The 23922-nt window shown below is 36.3% G+C and overlaps 1 protein-coding gene across 4 annotated transcripts in view; it reads right to left on the bottom strand.

The window, feature by feature from the left end:
* FBXL17 (F-box and leucine rich repeat protein 17) overlaps positions 1 to 23922 on the bottom strand; it is a 290036-nt gene that overhangs the window by 258905 nt on the left and 7209 nt on the right. For all 4 annotated transcript variants that reach the window (XR_011323445.1, XR_011323446.1, XM_069777471.1 and 1 more), the window contains exons 2-4: positions 18085 to 18207; positions 15465 to 15722; positions 14565 to 14696 (exon numbers count right to left, since the gene is read on the bottom strand). Coding sequence is in view for 2 of the 4 variants with exons in the window: in XM_069777471.1 (XP_069633572.1) it covers positions 14565 to 14696; positions 15465 to 15722; positions 18085 to 18207 (513 nt within the window). In the remaining 2 variants the exon portion in view is untranslated. The remainder of the gene's footprint in view (positions 1 to 14564; positions 14697 to 15464; positions 15723 to 18084; positions 18208 to 23922) is intronic.

Genomic DNA, 23922 nt, shown 5'->3' on the forward strand with positions numbered 1-23922 from the left:
TATCTGTGTCGATTTATACCTGCAGTCTATACAGTAGAAGTTCACCTATGGCAAAAAACACTTCAGTTTAGCAGTGATTTAATTTTTCACATTGTGCTGTACAGCTGTCTGAGATTTCACTTTTCAAGATTAATTCAAAACCATTTTTCATAATTCCTATCAGCAAACTCAGTGTTTTAAGATGTGACTCCCCACACACACCTTTTCATTTGAGGAAACTATACACCATGGAACATTTTCAAGAATGAATATTCCCAAAATAGTCTGATGCTCATAATCTGCACCTTTGGTTCCACACCCATATATTACTTGGGTAATTTTTTTTTTATTTTTCTTTAAGACAAGATCATGAGGAATAGGAATTAGTAATTCTCTGTGATAAAGGTAGCTTACGTTTACTCTCAGAAGTTACACTGGTAACACTGGCGACTTAAACATGTCCCAAAAATTTAAAAAAAAAAAAAAAAGTTGGTTCGGGGGGAATTTGACCACCACTCCCCATTTCTTCTCCACCAGAGAAAAGCAGAAAGGGCTGTAAGACTGGATATGTCTGGACAGCAGTGTCACTTATATGATGACTGACCTGTCCTCTGATTAGGCCTAGCCTCAACTTTAAGGGGATCCATGTAAAAAAAAAAAGTTTAGACCACCTCTTGTAAAGTCTCTTCTCAGTATCACAGAACATAAGACTTCTGGGAAAGCAATTGTAGTTTATTAATCTTGAAGACTTGACCAGCAAGGCTTTTCCAGAACCTTTCTCATTCTTTTTAGTCCCCAGGCCCAGGGTTTTTTAAACACCCAAACCAACCAATCAAACAAGAAACCCACCCAAAACCCACCACCAAGCAACTTTATTCTTAATTTTTCCAACACAAAAGCTTGGCATCTTAAGGCTGCCAAAAAAAAAAAAAAATGGGGGGGTTACATGGTACTGCATTGGTCTGTTCTTCAGCACATTGCCTCTACTAGTTTTTGCTACAGGGATGGAAAGCCTTTCAGAGAAGAGTGGGACCTCTTCTTAAACTGTTGCATCCATTTTCTACATGAGAGAGTGTCAAGAGCCTCCCAGTTTCCTCATTTTTCCATGTTCCTGACATAAAACCACCAAGGTACAACAGAGATGAGGAAAAATAAGCCAACAAAAAAACCAACACAAAACCACAACTGCCTGCTTTTACTCGATCCTACACTTACAGCAGACCCTAGCATCTAGGGAAAGAAGTTTCAGGTAGCTTCATGTAGCCTTTTCAGACCCTGAAGAGAAAATGTTCATACTGTGCCATGTCATGCCACATTACTCTATATGTAACCTAGCCAAGTAATCCATTTCAAAATGAATTCTCTTTAACATATATGTATAGGCAGAAAATAGTGTTGTTTGTTTTCAAACCTTGGCTTGAACATAGGGAAACTGTATTTTTCAGAGGACAATAAAAGAGCAAAAGTACATCCTTTATACTCTGGTGGTTTCCCTGCCAATTGGTACAGAAAACCTGAATTTTAAGGATTCATAAGCAGACATTTTTTTGTGAAAAATGAGAACTTTTCTAAGCAAAATATTTGCTCACACACATACTCACTAGCTAGAAGGGAAATTTCTGTCCAAAGTAGTCAAGGAGGGAATGTTATATGCAACTGAAAACTTAAGGTCTTAAAATGGAAATTGTTGTGCTATATTTATGTAGGTAATACAAACTGCACAGACAGTAATATTAAATGAAATGGTAGTTCTTCAGTAACATTTGTGTTCAAAATCAACAGCTGCTTTTACAAAAATGCTGATTTTCTGGTGTAAAAGAGACTAGTAATTACTCCTTACACTCATGAGCCTAACTCTTCTGCATGACAAGCTTATATCAAGAAAACCATAATCATGTCTTCTGCATACAACTACAAACAGGTTAACCAGTAATAACAGTAATAATTATGTCCCCTTTCCATGTAGTTCAGCAAAGAAATTAAGTTGCAGTGCTTACCTACAAAAAAAATCTAGTTTCAACTTTTAGAAATTAGAAAAATTGCATACTACCTTTAAGATAGCCACATTTGTAAGAAACAAATATTCCTGGAGAATTAGATAGATGGAAGAGTATTACACTCTCCTGTGATGAACACTAACTATTGCAGAAGTCAGCTGTCCTGGTAAACACAGCCAGAGCACACCAATTCCAGCATGGCAGATCTGATACACAAATATTCCCAGATACTCTTCTACCCTACACAGCATTCATCTCTTAAGAGCTGGAATATCAAGTTATAGCTTGATATAGCTTGTCTTTTTTACTGTTTAACCCTTACCAGTAAGGCAAGTTCATTTGAGAGCATTTGTTTGCATGTGTCTCTTTCATTCTCAATTAACCACTCTGAAGCCTAAGAGAAACAAACTTATTTCTTGTATAGATTAGCCCTCTGAATACCAATGCTGTCCTATGACATTTAAGTACTAGTTAGACAATCTTCAGAGTAGCAACCATTTTTTGTTCACCTTTCAAAATGTTATTACCATTTTACATTTCAGCTTATACACAGGTCAGGTGTTTTCTCTGTGTTTAAGCAGAAAAATATTAAAAAATAATTACTTCCCACTCATACCTTTTTCACCATAATTTTGTAACCTAGATTTTTTTTCTAAGTTACGTTTTCATAGTTCAGACAGAAGATATTCTCAAACCATTCTTATAATTTTACCAAACTGGTCGGAGATGGAACACCAGCACCATCTTTTCCACTGTTGTGGTTTCACCCTGGCTAGCAGCTCAGCCCCACACAGCCACTTGCTCACCGCCCCCAGTGGGATGGGGGGCGAAAATCAGAAGGCTAACAGTGAGAAAACTCACAGGCTGAGATAAAGACAGTTTATTAGATAAAGTAAAACCTGCACATGCAAGCAAAGCAAAATAAAGAATTCATTTTTTCTTCCCCATCAGCAGGCAGGTGTTCAGCTGTTTCCTGGTGAGCAGGGCTTCATCGCATTAACAGTTGCTTGGGAAAACAAACTTTGTAACTCTGAACATCCCCCCTTCCTCCTTCTTCCCCCAGTTCTACTGCTGAGCATCACACCATATGGTGTGGAATATCCCTGTGGTCAGTTGGCGTCAGCTGTCCCGGCCGTGTCCCCTCCCAACTTCTTGTGCACCCCCAGCCTGCTCGCTGGTGGGGTGGGGTGAGAAGCAGAAAAGGCCTGGACTCTGAGTAAGCACTGCTCAGTTACCAACACTGTTTTGGTCACAAATCCAAAACCTAGCACCATGTGACCTACTATAAAGAAATTTAACTCTATCCCAGCCAAAACCAATACGCTGACAAAATCATTCCAACAGTCAGTTTAGTTGCAGTCATGCATTCATGTCCCAGACAGACATATAACACGCAACCCTCGAAAAACTTAAAAGGTGTAAAAATAATTTCATATTTTTAGAAAACAGTAATTTCTGCATAGGTACAAAGCCCACACAGACAAAAAAAAAACCATTTGGATGCAATGGAGCAAGGAGACCAGAAGACAGCCACAAGTTGGTGTTTGAAGACCAAACCAGTAAGTCAATTTTTAGGAAAGCCTCAGACACAACAGAATTTTCAAATGGTTAATATGAGGAAAATTTTAAAACGTTACCATGCAAAACAAAAGAAAGGAGGAACACTAAGCTAAGGACTCTGGGAAAAATACTGGGGCAAAGCTGCACATACCTCTGAAAGGCAGAGCAGGATGTTCACGATTAGCTACAGTAAGTACAATAGTACCTATGTCTAAAGCCCAGACAAACATGGTTTCTTAAGCATTAGCATTCTGCATAAAAAGAATAACGACAGTGGAAAGACCACAGCAAAATCGACACCAAATAAGGCTGAAATTTCTAGGATGATGAAAGCACATAAAACGTGGAACACCAAAACCAGGTTTAGATATTCATGATAAATTTACAACGCAAAGCCTCCAGCTAAGTGTAAATCCAAAAATTCATGCATCTGGGGCACTGATGTGGCAGTTCAAAAGTTAAAACAATTTAACCTTGACTCAAGACAGTATTTAGGATAGTTTGAGCAGTTCCTTCTCTATGCCCACTCAATTTGCCTGGTAACATACATGCCAATAATGTGATATTTTATTGAACACAACTACCTGGAAGAGCACCTCAAGATATCCAGGAAAGATAATAAAGTGTATTTGTTCCCAGATACTGGCCACTATAGCAGCACGAGGAGAAGGAATGTAGACATTTGTACAGCTTACCTCCATTACACCTAACTGTGTACAAACTGTGTTTGATCTCTCATACTTAAAACTTCAAGCTATGTAAAGTTACAGTCAAGCTCTTTGGGAAACAAGGTGTTTTCATACAGCTTCAGAAATTTGACAAGTTCATTCTTCTAGTTTCATAAAGATAAAAAGTTCAAACGGAATTTGCTGGAACGGATGATATAAACAAAGATGCCTGTCTTTCATTTATTATTTTTACATAATAATCTTGCCTTCGTCCTATACAAATAAAAACTTATTTGTATTATCTTTGATGGCTGCAAATTACCACCATTTTAAAATAATGATACTGACAGTTTTAAGGATTTGCCTCACAGCATCATACTTGTGAGCTCTTTCAGTAAGAAGCATCACAGCTCACTGGGAGCAATATTATCAGGTTTGATTTATTGCTATCTTTAAGTGAATGGCTGAAGATTTTTACAAAGTACAACACAGGTCAAGATACTGACCTAACAAATTAAGAACTACAAGTGGTTTATCTGGAGTTTGCCAGTGGCCTCTCTGCCACCAGATATCACTAGATTAAAAGAAAACAAAAACAACCCATTCCCTCCCCAACCAAAAAAACCCCACACAAGTTGAAGATTTTTGTTACAACTCAGTTTAGGTGACTTTAATATCTAGCAGCACACATACTATTAAAACACATGTTTTAGTGGAAAGATTTTTCACTCTAGTATCATGGAATTCTATTTGTGACTAAAGTAGTGCAATAATACTTGGTCCACTGACTCAAATGGCAATTAACTGTGGACATTTCAAACAGTCAAAAAGGCTCCATAACCAACTACCAAACCCCGGTCACCAAGTTGTTGAATTAAATTAAAAGCTCAAATAACTTGTTCAACAGCAGCAACAAAAGCCAAAAAAAACCCCAGAAAACAAACAAACAAAAAACCCAAGTAAGTGCCTACACTCTGGTTTAATTCAAGATCTATTATATCCATTAAAATTTTGTATAAATCTACCCTACATAATCAAACTTAAGCATTTTGCTTAGTTCATTAACAATTTATCACTTCAGTAAGCAGACTGAAGCATAAATTTTCTCATAAAATTTATTAATTACTGGAATCCAGAGAAAAAAAAATTTCACTGAATACATCTTTTTCAGTATAGCAGTTACATATTATTACAGAGGTTTTGCAGCTTCAGTAAAAGCCCTTTCAAAGGCAATGTGCTATTGCAACTTTCTATTAATTTGCTTTTACTTACATTCATTCTTTTTACATAAAATGCTAACAGGTCAAATTAGACAAAATACCACAACAGTAAAGAAATTGTACGGGCATCTTCTGAGCTGACTACTAATTACATTTTAACTTTCTATTTGCAGTTTGACATAGCACTTAATAAAAACAAAACATTGCATGCTCTAGAAATATAGAAATACCCTATAAATACTATTCATTTCTGTACTGCCATTGCCTTTGGTATTTATTTCAATTACAATATACAATGGCTCTTTCAATAACTATACAGAAAGCATAAAAATTGACTCATATTTAAAACTCCCACCTTGCTGCAATTTGCTTGTACGTTGCTTTTAGGTTTTTCACATTACCTCCATCCATTTGGATTTTTAGTACCTGAATCTTCAATATTGAGAATATTATTTGTTACAGTAGTTTGTAAGTTTGATGTACAAGTTCACTAATGTGTCCATCATTAATGCGCAGGCATGAGCAGAAATTACTTGAATGTATAAATAAATGTATTTAACCTTTTCTAAAATTGTATGCAAAATATATCACCTGCAAGTATCAATCAAATGAATACTCATCTTATAATGTTGACCAAAAAGTAGAAAAAAGTTCTGTATCACCCACTTTTCCACTCCTATTTTACTCCATCCCTCAGTTTGTCATTATTGTAGTTTACAACATATGTACTACACATTTTTATAAATAAAACATCCATAAAAAGTGGTAACAAATTACACCGTAAAGAATTACTGTAAGTGGTATAATAACTAATTTTATATGAATATAAAAAATTTAAGTATTTTAAACTGTAGAGTAGGTAGACCCATTAATCTACCAAATGTAACCTACCAAGAGTCAAGAAACATAATTAATGCAACAATACAGATTACAACTCCAGTTCTTAGTTGCTTTTAAGATGTATATATACACACACACACTTACACTATACATGACAAGTTAACTCATAACACTGAATAGTTGGTTAATAAGCTCAATAAATGCAGTACTTGTTTAAAAAAAGAAAAAAAGCACAGAGTAGTGAAATCATATAGCTGACCTTATTATTAAGCCAGAGTATTTATATGTACAGTCCAGCATTTGAAAGGGGTATACAACTAGCTTTACAAGAAAATTACAGCCTCTACACACATTTTCTTCCTGCATAGTATATAGTATAAAGAAGTTGCACTAGCATTTATAAAGAGACTGAACTCGGGGAACTGGCAATGGGATATGGAGCCATTCACTTCTACAAGTGGCCCAGGTCTGTGTGGTAACCAAGTCAATCATTTGACAAATGGTTGGTAGTTTTATGAAACGAGCTGGTGCTTTCAGTCCAGTTCCTGGTGCTTTTGTGATGTGGATATCTACCAACTATCAGCCACAGTAAAGACTGAGTGAGCATGGAGACTGAACAAGCCTCTTATCCCTTGCTAGAGGTCTCTCTAGGTCAGGGTTTGCAGCACTTTGGTGGGGCAGTGGGGTAAAGCTTGCGCTGCTGCTGCTGCTGCTCACGCTGTACCCATTTAGTGGACAAAAAGAGGACTTCACTTTCCAATGCTGTCAGTCTGAAGAGTTTCACAAACACTGAGTTCATGATAAAATAAAATTTTTTTTCACCTGCTTAAATACAAAGTTTCACCACTGACGACAAACATTTGGAGGGGGGAGGACAGGGGACAGAAATCATACAAAAAGATGAAAGCATTAGCAAAGGTTTAAAAAAAAAAAAAAAAAACAAGAAAAAAATCAAAAACCCACACCTTGCAACTCTTTACTAAAATCTCTTCCTGCAGAGATAAGATGTCTTTTGAACAATACGACATAGAAAAATACTTTCAGTATAACTTAAGGTACTGCATTTAAAACCCAAAATGTGGTGTTAAGTATTAAGCTGAAAATTGTTGCTTTAAGGGGTTCCTAGTCTATCTGATACCAAGGGCTTAATCAAAATTAGTTTGCCTCTCTGACACATACCATTGAAATATAACTGAAGAGTGAGACACTTGAAGTACTTTTGTTTTACATTATTAAAAAATAAAATTAATGTAGTAATTAAGAAGATCCACACTACTAGACAAGGGTGCACACAAAATAATTTGCTTTAAAAAGCAAAGTTTCCTGTGTTGTATGCCTAAGTACACATGCCCAGAAAATGCATTCTTGGCCTCTAAGAAGCCACGAGTTCAAAACTGTGTTAAATGTTGCAGAAGGTGGTCTTATCTAGGAATGGGTAAAAAGCAAACCAAGGAACAATAGTTGGTTTTCTCCAAGGTTTCACTCAGGATCTCCAGTAGCAGTTAGTTTCACATAATTCACTTTATACTCAGTATATCTAGTATAGATCATAGAATGGGTTGGGTTGGAAGGGACCTTAAAAGGTCAACTAGTCCAACCCCCCTGCAATAAGCAGGGACATCTTCAACCAAATCAGGTTGCTCAGAGCTCCATCCAACCTGACCTTCAATGTTTCCAGGAAATGAGGCATCTACCACCACTCTGGGCAACCCGTTACAAGATATATGCATTTCCATCATATGTTCTTCAGACTCATTCTATTTTAAAAGAATACAAAATATCCCACAATATCCCAAATGATACCAGTTTTCTCCTTCCTCTTTGCTAATCTTTAATGAGCTACACAAAGCAAACCTCTTCTAATGCTTCAGTAAGAATACACATAACTACACTGCAAGAGTCAAACACTATTTAGCTGAGTAGGCTTTGTTATGCTAACAGTCTGAAGACATTTAAGAGCTACTCAGACAGCGATCCTGGCAGCTGAACCGAAGAGAAAACAGGATCTGTGGAACCAGCACAATATTCAGAAGTTATCTGCTGTGTATTGGTAATTCCCTATAGCAAGGACTCAAAGACCTTTTAGCACTACAAAGTCAATACCGCCACCTAAGGGTGACAACAAAGTATTATATTTATTGCCAGATTATTTTCAGAAACATTTATATAGAAAATAAGTCTGACACCTGCACAGGTTGAAATGCCTTTAGAGCAAATACATATTTATGCACAAGCACACAATCTTCACTTTTTTTTCTTCTATTAAAATCAAACTCACCATGAACGTTTTACCTTAAGAACAGTATTACAGAAACTGCCCAAGTCAAAATGCAAGTTACAAACAAAAGAGCAAAAAAAATTATCAAACTCTGAGAAACAATGTTGTATCAGTTAGATTTCCAAAGAAATGATAGAATCGTGTTATTTTGTTGTAAAAACAAACAAAGTGAATGTTTCAGAAGGGCTTATTGAAAGACTAACTTTCTGATGAGGATTATTAATACTAAACAGATGTCTCAAACAGTCCTTAAGAAAGCATGTTTTCCCATATCTCAGCTAGTTTCAGTATGGTTATTCAATGCATTTTTAAAGCACTGAACATTATTTTTATGGTACATTAGTAGTTTTTGGTGCATATGTTACAAGTTTGACAAACTAAAATACAAGAGGGACTTTATCGTTACTAGCGAACACTACCAACAATGTCATCTGTAAGTTTTTGCTTTAGAAAGCTCTAATCTAATACTTGACAGAAGATGAAGCATCATTGTCCAAAGCTATGATATACAGTAGAGAAATCAATCTCAGTATTGGCATCCTCCTTAATATGTATGCACATGTTTAGCAAGTAGCTAGTCCTATATGTGTATTCTGTCTACAAAGAAAACCAGCAGCACTTTTCTGGAGAACATGAGTTTTTCATAAAAGTAAAAAAGAATAATTGAAGGGGAAAAGTCTGGAACAACTACAGTTCTTTTCACAACCTCCAAAAAATGAAAAAAGCTAGTCAGAAAGTGTTTTAGGAAAGTATTCACAAAGAAGCATGGGAAAATGATCGTTCTTCTGAAATCTCCCCAAGCAGAAGAACAGTTTTAAGTAACTATGTGTAAAAATTTAAAAAGTATATGGAATATGTTGAGGGGAGGGGGTGAAGGGCAGAGAAATCACATTATTAAGGAATCTTTTTCCCCAAAAGTCTCTTTCATTTACTTGTTACCAGTGAAAAAGTAAGGTATTTCTATGTATTCTAAACTTCAGTAGTTCATATCATCAGCTGATGTGCAGCTTATAAATACCTCATAACACTGACTTTTCTCCTCAAACTATTTGCCTGGACTAAGCTCAAGGCAAAGTACTCCCTCATCTCCACATTTACCCTGTGTCATGCAGAGGGCACACTGCTGAAGTAAGTGGTTTGTAGCTGACATGTATGAAGAAGAAAAAGAGAACTGCTTCCCAAAGTCAAAAATAGAAGGGATGTGTGGGGAAATCTCAGTAAAACAGATAAGCATAAATAAGTTGGATTACACTATGCTGTGATTATTCAGAAAACATGAAAATTAAGTTTATTTTGTCCTATAAATTTTTGTACATTGATTCCAGTCAATACTTTAAAAGTGTATGATAAGTATTTAATTATGTGACATAAAACTGAAATGTTTGTTCTAGTCTATCTTAATTCTTTTTTACTGAAACTAAAAAAGTATATTATTCACATATCTTAAGTATTATAGTTTCTATCAAACATAGCATCACAGTTAACAGAATTTCTACTCTGCATTATCTGCAACAAACTGCAAAGGTGGGCATTACACTAACAGAACACTCATCTTTAAAACCATCATTAAATAATTATCTGTAAAACTTTTACTATAAAAATGTTCTCACACATCAAGCATGAAAAAAGATTATCAAACACACTGCCAATTGGGCCAAAATTTGGTTATCTTGAAATGTCCGCCACTCACGGTAAATACTGCTCCTGGATACCGTCAAAAGACAAACAAGGAACTAGAAAGGTGGTCAAGTTAGACCATAACCATCTTCATGAACATATCTAGAAACCATCAGACAAATTATTTGTCTAAGTTATCTACTTCACAAGATCATTTTATTGGAAAGGGAGAAATGCTGCCAACACTCCAAACAACTGTAGTAGCTTATTTGCAGCAGTATTTCTCATCTACCCCTAAACAAGCTTGGAAAAGAGAGAAGAGAAAAAGGGAAGAAAGTATAGAGATAGGAATGCTGTCATCCTGTTGTAGTATCTAAAACTTCACCTCCCTTCATCTTTAGAAGCTCCTTCTCCTCATCCACATGTAACTCACCATGAAAAAACACAGACACTGGGTGGAATAGGGAGGTACAAATCTATAACTCCTGCCTGTTAAGTTTCAGCAACCATTATATTATAACGTTAGCCATTAAGTCACTCAGTTAAGGAAAGACAATGAAAAAGAAATTGGTGTGTAAAATCAACATAGCTAAGTGAAGAAGGTTTTTCCCAGCTCTAAAATGAACTTCCAAATCTAGGTCCACCCTATTCATAATGAGGAAATGGAGAGCTTACACACTGCCTGTACAAAATTGCTTCTAGCAACAGTCCTTCCCTTTGGGTGTACTGTAGTCACAAACTTGTTCTGCATCTCTCTACAAAGAAGTCACAAAACCTTTAAAATCTCTTAGGGCTCCATTCTTCTAGTTAGTGAAGGCTGCAATGCAAAGTGTTAATTTTCTCTGACAGCTCAGGTTAAGTACAGCCCTACTCCATGTCTCAGTGAGTACTGCATATTAGTGTGGAAGAGTTCTCTTGATTTTGCAGCTTAAGCTACATACTGTCTATCTGGGGTGGAAGGACAAAAAAAGGGGCTGGTAGAAAGTTAACAATGAAATCAACCAATTCATCTTCCATCAGACACATTCACGTTAATCATTCATAGGAGGCAAACATGAAAGTTATACTCATAGCATTCAATTCCAGCCATGACCATAAAATAAAACTCCAACTAAACTCAAACAAGAAGCTAGGAAATTTCTTAGTTTCTTAGTTTTGTCTGGACAGAGTTGTAATCTGTTTTTCCATTTACACTGAATTTCTGTGAGATTGTTTGATTGTATCAGACTGCTTGGGGACAGATAAGGAAAGACAAATCAACGTACTGGCACACTTAGCAAGTCCTACAAATTTATTTTTTTTTCCACTTGGTTCCCAATTTGACCAGTATGCTTCAGAAGAGAGGCCTCACATATAATTACTCTTCCATTCAAACGACAGAGGAAAAATAAACATATTTTGAAGAGGTACAAATCATAAACAGTTATGCAAACAACAACCTTGTATTGTTAAGTTAGCCTTGCAACATTAACTTTTTCTTCACACATCCTTTGCACCCTTTTATTATTTGCAGCTTTCACTTATTACCATGACACAATCAGCATTTCAAAGAAAGAAGAGGGTCTATTTTTCTGTGAAATGCCTAGTATATTAAACAATCAGAACATAAATTCTTTCTCTGTTTCTGCTCAGCAGTCTGATAATGAAGTTACTTAGCAACAGATGAAGCAACTGAACTGTGTTGCCTGATCCACATTTCACTGTAAAGTAACACTCACAAAGGCGTTATTTAGCTGCTGGTTGCCTCTGTACAGATGTATTTTTGAAGTATAAAATCCATTAGTCTGAGACAAGCCTACATGAAAACCCAGCCTCCATGTACCATCTATAATGGACAACACATTTTGAAAGTAATAGAAATTGCCTGTAAGGTTCACGTGATTTTGAGCATCTCTGAAAAAGGAAGAAACAAGAAAATACAAAACACACAGACTCAATGTACAGTATTTACATGAAAGCTACAGAAGATGTTAGGGTGGGTGGGGGGAAGAAAGGAGTCTTCTTCCTATAGCAGACTGACAATCTAATCTATGAACTTCAAATACAGAATCAAGCCCTCATATATCAAGTATGCTTTTCTTGCCACACAATATTTTGATTTCAGAGAAAGAATACTTAGTTATTTTGAAAACACACACACACATTTCCCCAAACTACCTTCTTCACCAAAAGAGTAGGAAGTAAGATGTGCCACAGTAAATATTAGCAGTAGTTTTATTTTAGGAGGCAGTCTTAAAAACAAAAGTAACCCACAGAATTTGACAAATCAAACAGTGGATTATCATTTGCCACCAACCATTACTCCCTTTTAAGGTAACTCTGTGGCATTAAAACAACTCGTATCTTTTATTATTGTTATTTTGGAAGGTAAAAATTTTTATTTTGCAACTGCATGAGAACTTCTTACAAGCTGTCTTGGTTCATCACACACAATTACACTTCCAGCAAGATTTGAAATTCTCTTGCCCCTAGCAAGTGAAAAGCACATCAGTTTCTGCAGCATCATCTAGTGGAATCATTCAAGTGTTATTTTATCCTAAAGATTGAGCACCCTGGAATTCATAATAACTTTATAATTTATTTCATGTTTACATTCCTAGACCAAGATTTAAGGACCTGAATTTGGACTTTACAAAGCTAAACCAAGTTTGCCACAAGTTTATTTCTTCCTGAAAAATTAAGATTTGGCAGCAGCTTTAAATAAAACTAGACATTAAAAAAACCTACATTCATGAAAAATTGTGCAAAAGGTTAGGTTTCATAAGTCACTTGAGAAATTTTCAGAAGTGACAAAATCATTAAAAGAAGTTCCCTATTTGAGAGTACAGACTTTTGTCTTATTTCCAATGAAGAATCAATGTTACGTTTCCAGTAATGGAGGCAACCAAATAAAGTACAAGTGAAGAACATCTTTCCTGATTGTCTTAAAACCAAGAAGAGACTTCCTATGGCCCATTTCAACTGAGAACTTCAATAACATTTCAGATAAAAAAAAAAAACCACAGAACTTTTAAGCGCTAACAATTATAATGTCAGCTTCTTAGGTTATGTTTCAGACTATAAAGAGAATAAAAACATCAATGGCAAGAAGTGTAAGACATTTGTAAGCAAGGTCAAATTAACATCTTAACCACATATTTTCCAATGATCATGAACTTATGTAGGTATTTATACATATAATAATTTTTATGTACAATTAAGTAATCTTGCACGTACAATTATGTAAACCTTGAATATTCGCAACAAGCTTTTTCCTCTTTCATTCAAAGATAAATAATGCTTTGAATTTCCCTACTGTTCTCCAGTTAATTTTTGCATGAGTATGCTTTCCTTCAAGGCTTCTTGGGACTTTCAAGTCTCTTTCTTTTTTTAATTAACAGATTTTCTTTCTTAAGATAAATATTACAAGGACTAATTTTGACTGTACTCCAGATTTGGTTTTGATATGGGAGAAGGGGACACACCATTTTTCTGCATTTGAACTGTCTTGAGATCTCAGTTTTGGTCATGATCTATCTCTCAACCCATAATTCTGATCAAAACCAGTAAATGGCTTTCTTTTTTTTAAGTAGAAAACATTCTCGAATGAACGACCTTAGTTATTAGTATCTGTTTGTCTGTTTGAAGCCAAATATCAAATGACTCTGAGTACAAGGTATGCTGTTTTCTTACAAACGTATTTATTTGTTCCAGTTCAGCAGTTTTCAAACTAAAGGTTATAACCCTGACATTACCTGATAGTTAAGAATTCAACTGCAAACAGATTTTTCTACTTACTTCCAAGAAAAAACAAAAAACAAAAAAATTAAAGCCAGTGCTTTACTATACTATCTAGTAGATACTGGCTTTCAACATTAGAAACCATGATTTCAAAGACTGTTTATAATTAGGACACAAGATAGTTTCATTACTCCTCAGCAACTTCCTTCTACTAGCACAGCCACACTCTTTTCTCAACTGCATCCTGATGAGAAAGTGACATATTTCAAGAAAAGATTATCAGAGTGTATTATTTGTAACCAAGAACCCTACCTCCAAAAATCTTTTAGTTTAGTTAAGTTTGTACTTTTTACTGTAGAAAAATGTACTGGTATAAACAAAAGAAACATTCCATATAGACTAAGCATTTTCCTACACGAATTAGGCATCTCCTAAACTATTAGTCCTGGAACGTCATGTTGAAACCAAAAGTTAATATGTATTTGGAATAGCATTAGCTTAACTTGTACTTTGAGTCATCTGAGCTATCTCTGTAAAACCTAAGTTTTCACAGCTAGAGAACATTTTTAAGCAATTCACTGACAAAAAGCAGCTATTCAGAAGGAAGTTTTAAACAGATAAAAAGCAAGAGAAAGCTCTGACAATGAAAACACTGTGGAAAAAGAAAATCATGACATGTACTTACTAATTTGTTTTCTTGCATGTATATTCTTTGCAACTTCTCACAGCCTTTAGCTATAAAGATCATTCCTTCATCTGAGATCTTGTAACACTGCCCAAAATGAATGTCTTTCAATTCTCTGCATTTTGAACCCAGCTGCAATTAATGGAATCAAAGCAAGTATTTAAGAATAAAGGAAAAAAACAACAGGATTTGACTGAACTGGAGAGTTGGGAGTTAAGATTTCTTTCTGCTTCTATGCCCCCCCACCTTAAAAATTATCTTTCTTTACAGGTTTTGTAACACAAACAAGAAAGATTATAATTACATACATGACAAAATGAAGTTGCTAACTACAGTCAGCAAAATGGAGCTATGAGCAGCACGTAAGAACCAAGTTATTTATTGAGCGTATAAGTAGCTAACAATGCCTGTATGCTAGACCATTGATAGCATATTTGATTTAACATAACTACTTCACAGCTTACCCTAAATGCTCCTTTTAACACAAGAGAGAGAGTTGACGAAACCTTCCTGCGTGCCTAGCAAATAAAGTTCTCAGTCACCTTCAGCCTTCATGATGCAAAAAAGATTTATATAAACACTGGTTCCAAATAGCAACAAGCTCAGGAAAACTTAATCAGCCAGAGGTGAAGTACAGGATGTTGAACTGGAGATTTCATTATAAAAGGGATCATATAATCCCTGGATATTAAAAAAAAAAAAAAAGTATGTGCAGTCTCTAGAGAATAGCATTACTGCACCAAAAAAATATGTCCATAAACCAATTTTTAAAATAGTAGAGGTCATCTGATTTTAATTAAATCCTAGAAGAGGGTACCTTCTTCCATGTCCCTTTTTGCACTTAGTAAGCAGTTGAAAGATATTAAATTTACAAAAGAAATTTGTGGAATGGATGGTTACCTGCTTTAGGCCTTCATCAGTGAGTCTGTCTTGATTGCCTACATGCACTTTCTGAAGAAGAGGACACTGAGAGGCAACTGCAATAATAGAGATGTCAGAAAGCTGTTTACACCTGTAGGCAGTGTACCTTAGGAGCCCAGGACATTTAATTGCTAATATGCATACTCCTTTATCAGATACATTGCGACAATCAGAAATATTGATTTCAGTAACATTCTGGCTTCTTGATGCTATCTTTTCCAACAGCTCATCAGTGACCTGCAAAGAAAATCCAAATACTCAAATTTAACTTTTTTCATAAACATCTTTAATTTCATTAACACAAGAACTACTATTTGCAAGATACATTTCCATAAGGTATTGGGAGAATGAGAAGATTTATTTTCCAAGATAACAGCATACTGGTATAATCAGTTTTACAGTTACCTTTAAAGAATTCTGCTCCGGCACTTGGAGAGAATAACAGTTAATGGTCCTCTTTTAGACAAAGAATTCTTCATCCTTTAGAAGAAAAGGATTTGCTGGCCCTTCTACAGCAGCACTCTACTTACGTACCTAAGGTAGCATTTACAGAGAAGTAAAGAGTGTATATGTCTCTGAAATGCAACAGGTCTTTACTTAGGCTTTGGTAATCATCCAAAACCAGGTGCCAGCAGACAAATAGTACAGTGATGCAGGTAACAATGAGCTTCTTAACAACAGAAAACAGTCACCTAAGGTAGCAGTGAATAAAAGGGATGAGAAGGAAAGAACACCATAAAGCTAATTAAAAACCAAGTTTCCTTCCCCCTTTATTTGCTCAGTTTTAAAATATGCAAGTATTCTGTTTTTAAGTGTTAGTCTATGAAAGACCATTAAATCAGATACTTGCACTATTTTCCCAGAGCTCCTTTGAAGAATAAAAGATTCTATTCACTTTGTACCTGTACACATTGTAGTTAGCTAACATGTCAGTAATTTTAAAAGCCAGTCCTACACAGCAGGTAAGAAACATAAGATATTCTTCATGCTCAAGATAACTTAAAACAAAACAAAACCCAAAGCAGGTAAGACACAATGCACAGGACTCCCTCACTTTAAAAGTTCAGTTTCAAAAAACCTGAGGTGGCCTGAGGTTTCTAACAAAACCGTTCAGGAATACTTATTCACCACTTAGCATACATGTGATTTAGCTTTAAGCCTGAAGAGGGCAAGAGAGCAACACAAACCCCTTTTGTTTTTCTCTTACACAGTTGAGAAACAAATTGCATTCAATCTCTTTTCCATCAGTAGCAACTCTAATCTTTTTTCTTGCTATTTCATCAGGGAGCTGTTAGCTAGAAAACATGACAAATTGGGGCAGGGGACACACACACGACAAATAACCCAAACCACCAAAAACACCTAAACAAACAACCCCTCCAAAAAAGGAACACAACCCCAAGAATAACCAAAAAAACCCCAAAACCACCAAACACTCCCCACACACGGAGAAGGATAACATTTGTGCTTAAATACTGGTTTAGGAACTCAATTAAAAATTGGCAAGATAGTTTTCTTAGGGCAATGCCACAGCTGATAAACTTTAGTGAGATCCCAACATACCCAACAGGCAAAACCATTAAACACCTTTGTAGTAGAAATAAGGCTACACCTCAAGACAGTGACGAAGAAAGACTTATTTGACACATAGTACCTACAGAGCAAAAAGATGGACCTCTGGTCTGAGTGTGGAGTCACTTGAGAAAAATCAGACAATCTGCTATATAACAGTGGTTCAGAAATATAACCACTAGCCACTAGTGACTCTAGAAGCAAGACAACTTACATGCTTTCTAATGAATTGGTGATCTGAAAATAATACCCCGTGTACATTCTCTACATCCAACATAGATGAGTTCATGTTGCTGCTTCTTCAAATGGGACCCTCCAATAGCTGTTCTCCTGCACCCTATATTTTCATGAAACTCCCAAGAAATTGTTTTATAAACCTCTGAAAGTAACTAAGTAACAAGAAACCTCAAGGGGGTGGCCAAACAACATGGGCATCCTTAGAAAAGTTTTCCAAGGAGGAAAGTTACCCAGAACAATCTAAGGCTAGACTCTAAGGATCTCACTAAATGAAATCCATGAATCCCAGACATACTTAATTCTAGGATTGGCTAAAGGCCTAGAAAGACACAATCTGTCTTCTGACCAGTAGAAGCCACATGAGTTCAAGAAAAATTAAAGAAAATTTGTTAAAACAAACAAAGCAAGCACCAGTTAGGTGATCATTCTTCAAAACTAGAGCATCCTCAGAAAAGCTCATGTACGTCTTTCAATTAATACGAGATCTGATAGTTCTTATGAATAGAAATAACCACTACCTGGTACAGACCCGAGACAAGTAACCCACAATCCCTTTCAAACAGCACTTGTCCTCACACTGTTTAACAAATGATCTTAGGCAAAAGCAGCTACATTTAAAGGAGTTAATCTAAGGGTCCAGATATTTTTAGTCTTTAGCAGAAAAGTCCCTGAAAGCACAGACATCACCGGTTTATGGGTTTCTTTTGTTTACCTTTGCTCAAGAGTACAAGTTCTGAGAACAAGTTCTGAGTCATCAAAACATAATTTTTCCACAGTGACACCTTCGTACCTGTTGACGACTACTGAGATCCAGTTGCTTCCAAAACTGAAAGTCTAAACAGAGTTCACGCCAATATTTACAGACTAATGACACTGAAAGGCAACGCTCATTCAGGGATAAATTGGAAAATATCTGTAAAGAAACAGAAGGAAATATTATTTGTCAGAAGTAATCATATTTTAAGACAGAAATATTTTACTACTAACCCTTCTTGTAAAAGACAGAAAAGTATCAGTGTGCATTGCAACACACAGTTCTAGAACTTGTCCCTGACTTGATTAGTCAAGGACAATAACAAAAAAAACCTACATCCCACAACAGCTGACAATATTAATAAGTCACATTAGCACAACCAACAGTAGAATGTATCCTACTTAAGCACTCATTTCTTAGACCAAATTTCAAACGTGCTTCTGAGATGGGATACCTAAGGAATTACAAATACAAATACTAGCACAATGTTATTTGCAAGCCATTTAAAAGGTGTTTTCATTCCCATTCTGATTCAGGTAGAAAAACCTTTCCTTCTCTTTCCTAACTGAATTGAAAAGAAGAGTCATAAAGGTACAAAAACATCAGTCTTGTAGGAAGGGGGCATAGGATGGTGGAGCAGATCAGCAGAGCAAATCAGTGTCATACAAGGAAACTTAAGCATAGAATTAGCATTTTATACCCCAAGGTTTTGAGCACTACAGAGGCCTGCAAAAAAGAATAAACTGTAACTTTATGGCAGGCTCATAAATTTGTTACATTTATTATATTCAGCCCTTCCCCAGAAGTACTGTTGTTTCTTAATAAATATAAAAAGGTCTGTCAAGAGTTACATATGAAGGTACCCTGTAACAAATGAACTTCAGTCTACATGACATCCTATAATGAAAAAAGGCAGTCATGGCATTAAGATATCTACACAGGAATACAAACTGCAAAACATGAAACAGTCCTCCCACTCAACTGATGAGGACATCAAGTACTAAGCAGAAGCACGATAGCCATTCTCGGGCAACGTTCTCCAGAAAATCTGAAGATATTGGACAGTGTCCACAGAAAGCACTAAGGTCTAGAAACCATGAAAAAATTCCAAGAAAAGACTAGGACTGTTTAACCAAGGAAAAGCGACAGCAAAGGGAGTAAACAAACTAGAGAGAACAACACTTTCATCTTCTTTGTGGTGGACAGGACAATTAGTCTCAAAAATTGTTAGGCTTCTAAACTAAGGATAATGAAGCATTGGAAAATAATACCTGGTAACTTACAGAATTTGCATCACTGGGTGGTCTCTAGAACAGACTAGACAATCAACTGTCAACAATAACAACCATTACTGCCCCCTTGTTATAGGAGATGGCTTAGCTTAGCATAGCAGTTTTAAATATGTGTATCCCTGTAAGACCCCTTGGTGAAGGGGAGTTGGTTGACTTACTAAAAGATCTGCAAAATATAATAAGGAAAAGAAAAAAAAATGAAAAACAACCCAAGTTCACCACCTTCTGTAAATGCTTGCAAGATTTATCACTCCCATCATCATCTTCTAGCTATGAAAAACTCACAGTCTCTTATGTAAGACTCCTCGCAGTGCTGAAAGATTGTGCGTGAACACTGTTTTCCTGCAGGCCTTTGCTTGACCATTACCAGAGCCAATGGATGTTTCTTATTAGGGAATCACTTGAACACAGGCAGACAGAAGTGCAGATGAAACAATCAGTGCCTGTTTCCTCCCTGCAGTTCTTTGTACTGGTGAATCCATGCACAGAGCAAGGAGGTGGCTGTGATCAGCACCCAAAAAATACCATCACCCCTAGTCAAGAAGGGAAAAAGCACTAATTAGTAAATGGTAATTTGGCATCTGACATTCCTACTGCCAAAGAGTAATTCTAAGCATTAGAAAGAGATGACAGTCTGATGATTCTCAGCAATTCTAAGTTACTAAAAGCAGTAGGAAACTTGAGTTCCTACTACCAGGATGAAACAGAAGACTGCATCTTTTAACAGTTACAAAAACCTCAGAAGAGAGCAAGGCAACATGATCCACGTTATGTTCAGACAGACACCAGACTGACTCCAGTTAATACTAAGAAGGGATGCCGAGGTTGGCATTATAAAAATACTTTAACTAATCTTTGCTACAGTAGGAAACAGATATGCTTATTTGTGGAAATACCACCTTCACTTTGAGAAACAAGAGCTTGCAGTTTGTAAAACAAGAACATAGCAAACACAGAACAGAAAAGACTGTTGCTAATCCAGCTGCCACTGTGAATATGAAAGCTCTTAAATAATTTTTGTTCCAACTACCATCCTACCAAAACCTGAAAGACCTCACAAATCACAGAAGGCCTACTGCTACTGCTTTGCTACTGCATGAGACACAGCAGTAGCAATGCTGAAACCAAAGAGAAGCACATTTGATTCAGTACTTGACACAAACAGTATTTCTGCACAGACAGTATTATTCTGGAAGAAATGTCTGAAAGCATTTGTGGTCATGTTTTAGTCCACGCTGTACTTAACTCTAGCTGCAGCAACAAGTAAAGAGTGTATAAGTGTTGCAAGCTGACTTCTTGGAGAAACAACCATCAGAATGAAGCCACTGGAGGAAAAACAGCTGCTGACAAAGTCCTTGCAGATGTTCCAGCAGAGACAGGAGCAGCCATGGAAGTTAGACAAGCAGTACATGTTCAAGAAGATGGCCTTGCTGGTTTTGTTGCTTGCAGTAGCTATAAAGTTTCCAGCTATAAAAGGATTCTGAACAATGCCATGTAAAACATCAATTTCTCTTCAGAGCCTGCAGTTGTTAAAAGGAGATGTATTGAATTACACTAAATGGAATTTAGTAGCAAAGCTTATACATATTCCAGTTTTGTGGCACATCATCCTTATGTTAAGGGATTATCTTAGCTGCTGGTTAAAATACTACACTAATGCATAAAATACTACAACTCACTTTGATGACCTTCACCATCCTTTAATTCAGTTTCATGCTCTAGATATATACTGATACTGTGGCAGGGTAGTCCTATGTTTGAGTTACAGCCTAACTGTGGTGACACTGCTCAATTCAAGGTTAAACACAATGCATTGTCCTGTAAAGAGGACCATTACTCAATAGTTTCACTATGTAAGCCTGGTTACTTTGTATAAAGAAGCAGGCTTTGCCAGCAACTACACACTTGAAGAAGGAACTAAAAACTGATCAAAAGGAAACATCCAGAAGGCACAGAAGGCTGGATGATTGCCGAAGAAGCATGAACCAGAGGAAAATTAAAGGCGGCAGGGGGAGATGGCGACCACCAACTCAGTTCAAGACCTAGAAGACTTACCCCCCACACACTCCTTGAGCATGCGCTGTAGAATAAAAGAACAGCTTTTAATTCGAAGGGGAGAAAACCTTAGCCCAATAGAAATGGTGGCAGATAAGGGACTACCAATAATGACCTGGGGGAAGGACTTTGGAAACTAAGTGGGTGAATCTAAAACTGTGTAAATTGCTTGCTTGTTTAACTGCAGGGTGTGCTAGCTTTGTGGAATTACCACCTAGCACCCATCTTTGCGCAAATATGAAATAAGTAATGTATCTCCCAACTATGTGATTATTGGCTCATTGCACACCAGGTGACAAATCCGCCTTTCAGACAACAGCAGCTTAATTGTCCTGAATTTAAAATTGTTTTCTAATTCCCAAGGCTGTATAAATAGAGTTTAAAGATAAAACCATTCCCACCACTGAGCCTGTTCATTTAGCTCCTCCTTACGACAGGTAACTTTGAGGAGAGTGGGTCCACTAGTTAACACATCTAATTCCTGAAAATTGTAGTCAAGTATGTACACCTACATGTCCAGTACTCCCCTTTCTCCCCCTCAACTCCCCATCTAATCCCCGTTCCAAGCACCAGAGAGACTGAAATATCCTCAGCACTCTCAAAAGAAAAAAAAATACAAGTTTAATAGTATTTTCTAGATGCATTTCACACTTTTTTCCTGTTGGCAAGAGGCAGTGGTAGAAGAAGCAGAGTTTTACAAAACAAGCAAACAAAAAAGCCCTACTCTCTTTCCTCCCTCTCTCTCATCTCACCTTCTTTCAGCTCAAGTTCCTAAAACAGATGTCAGTGCCTCCTGCTACAACTTTTCAAGTGATAGTTAAGATTAGTGGGTTCTTCTTCCTGTTCAATGGATGCAGATGACTTTCTGGGCCTCCAGGCTACATCCTATTTAAGGATCAACACTCAATGTTCAACACTGATGGCCTTATCGTACCTTCCAGATACAGTCAGTTCTTTCATGTCAAGCTCTTGCTTCAAAATAAGTGTTCATACAGACTCATTGAAGACTATAGTGAAAAGAAAATCCAAATCCAAGTCCAATGCCCAGGACAGCATAAGTCAACTAAAAGATATAGCTGGCTTTCAGTCAGACCACATTCTATCTGCTGAACTCAATTCAAACAGCCCAATTTTATGTCCTTGATAGATACAATCATACAAACTCCTTACAGTGGGGCTTCCCCACAGTTTCTCTATTAAAGGTATGCTAGATATTTCAAGCTGCATATCCAAAAAGGGCTACTTTCAACTTTTGTGCTAAATGTTGACATTTCAGCAGGAAGGCGGGGGGGGGGGGGGGGGGGGAACTCACACCCTACACACCCTATACATACCTTTTCTTAAAAGAGTAAAGATAAGATTTAAATATCAATAAATCCATGTATGAAACTTAATTAGGTTATCTGCAAACATTTGATAACTTTGGCCTTAAACCAAGTTCCTCTAAGTTCAGTCAAGTGGAGATACCTAACTGCACTTCTAATCAAAGGAAATCATGAAAAGTCAATCACATCCATGAATGTCACTACGAAAAAAGTACAATACTAGAAAATTGTGCATATGTTTGCTGACACAATATTCTCAGCACCAAGTTTTGCAAAATCAAGAATTCACATCACACAAATCAAATATGAAGTAAATATAAGCATAATTCAAGAAAGAATTTTAACTTTTCAAAAGACAATCCTAATTTAAAAATAAAATATTTTTAAAAAACACAATCAAGGAGTTAGAATTATTGATTGCACAGTCTTAAGAAGCTTTGCATCAGGAACAGAGGCAAGAAAATTCACCTGGTCGCTAATTCCATTCTTTAAAGATACTAGCAACTTTAAGAACAAGTTACAGCTTTATGAACATGAACAAAATATACACCATAGGCCCCAAGGCAGAAAAGAGATTATAAAAGGTGAATCCATGCATCCCCTATTTCTGTCCATTGTTTTCATGTGAAAGATCTTTCAATCTAACTAGAAAATATTTCTGTGAATGAAACTTTCTCTTCTCAATAACAACCTCTTGTACCCAAGAATAGGTATCTATTTGAAATTGTTTCACTCCATTGCCTCAGCTAGATTTGTTTCAAAACCAAAAAGTTCATGGCATTAACAAAGAAAGAACATTAAAATGTAAACTCAAACATTCCATGGTGCCTAATGAATTTGATATATTCATTCTTGGAAAACTGCTCATTTGTTCATCAACTGCGTGCAAATTTTTTCAGCAACTAATTCAAGTTTCATTGTCAGAAATAATTCTAAAGTACCATTTAATAAAAGGAACATGCTTAGTACATGACATTTTACTACGAACTGTTAAACGTGGTATTTGTTAATTGCAGGCATAGAGAAATTAAGCTTCCAGTGGGTTTATGTTTACTCAAGGTTGTTTTGTTCTATTTCAGAAAATGAAAGAATCATCTATCAACAGCAGACAAATGAAGGACAGAGAAATATTTGGTTGGCTTTTAAGAGGTTTCATCACTTTATCCACACATAACCCCAACTGAATAAGGGAAACATGAATG

The sequence above is a fragment of the Haliaeetus albicilla genome, chromosome Z (assembly GCF_947461875.1).
Source record: "Haliaeetus albicilla chromosome Z, bHalAlb1.1, whole genome shotgun sequence".
Classification (NCBI taxonomy): Eukaryota; Metazoa; Chordata; class Aves; order Accipitriformes; family Accipitridae; genus Haliaeetus; species Haliaeetus albicilla.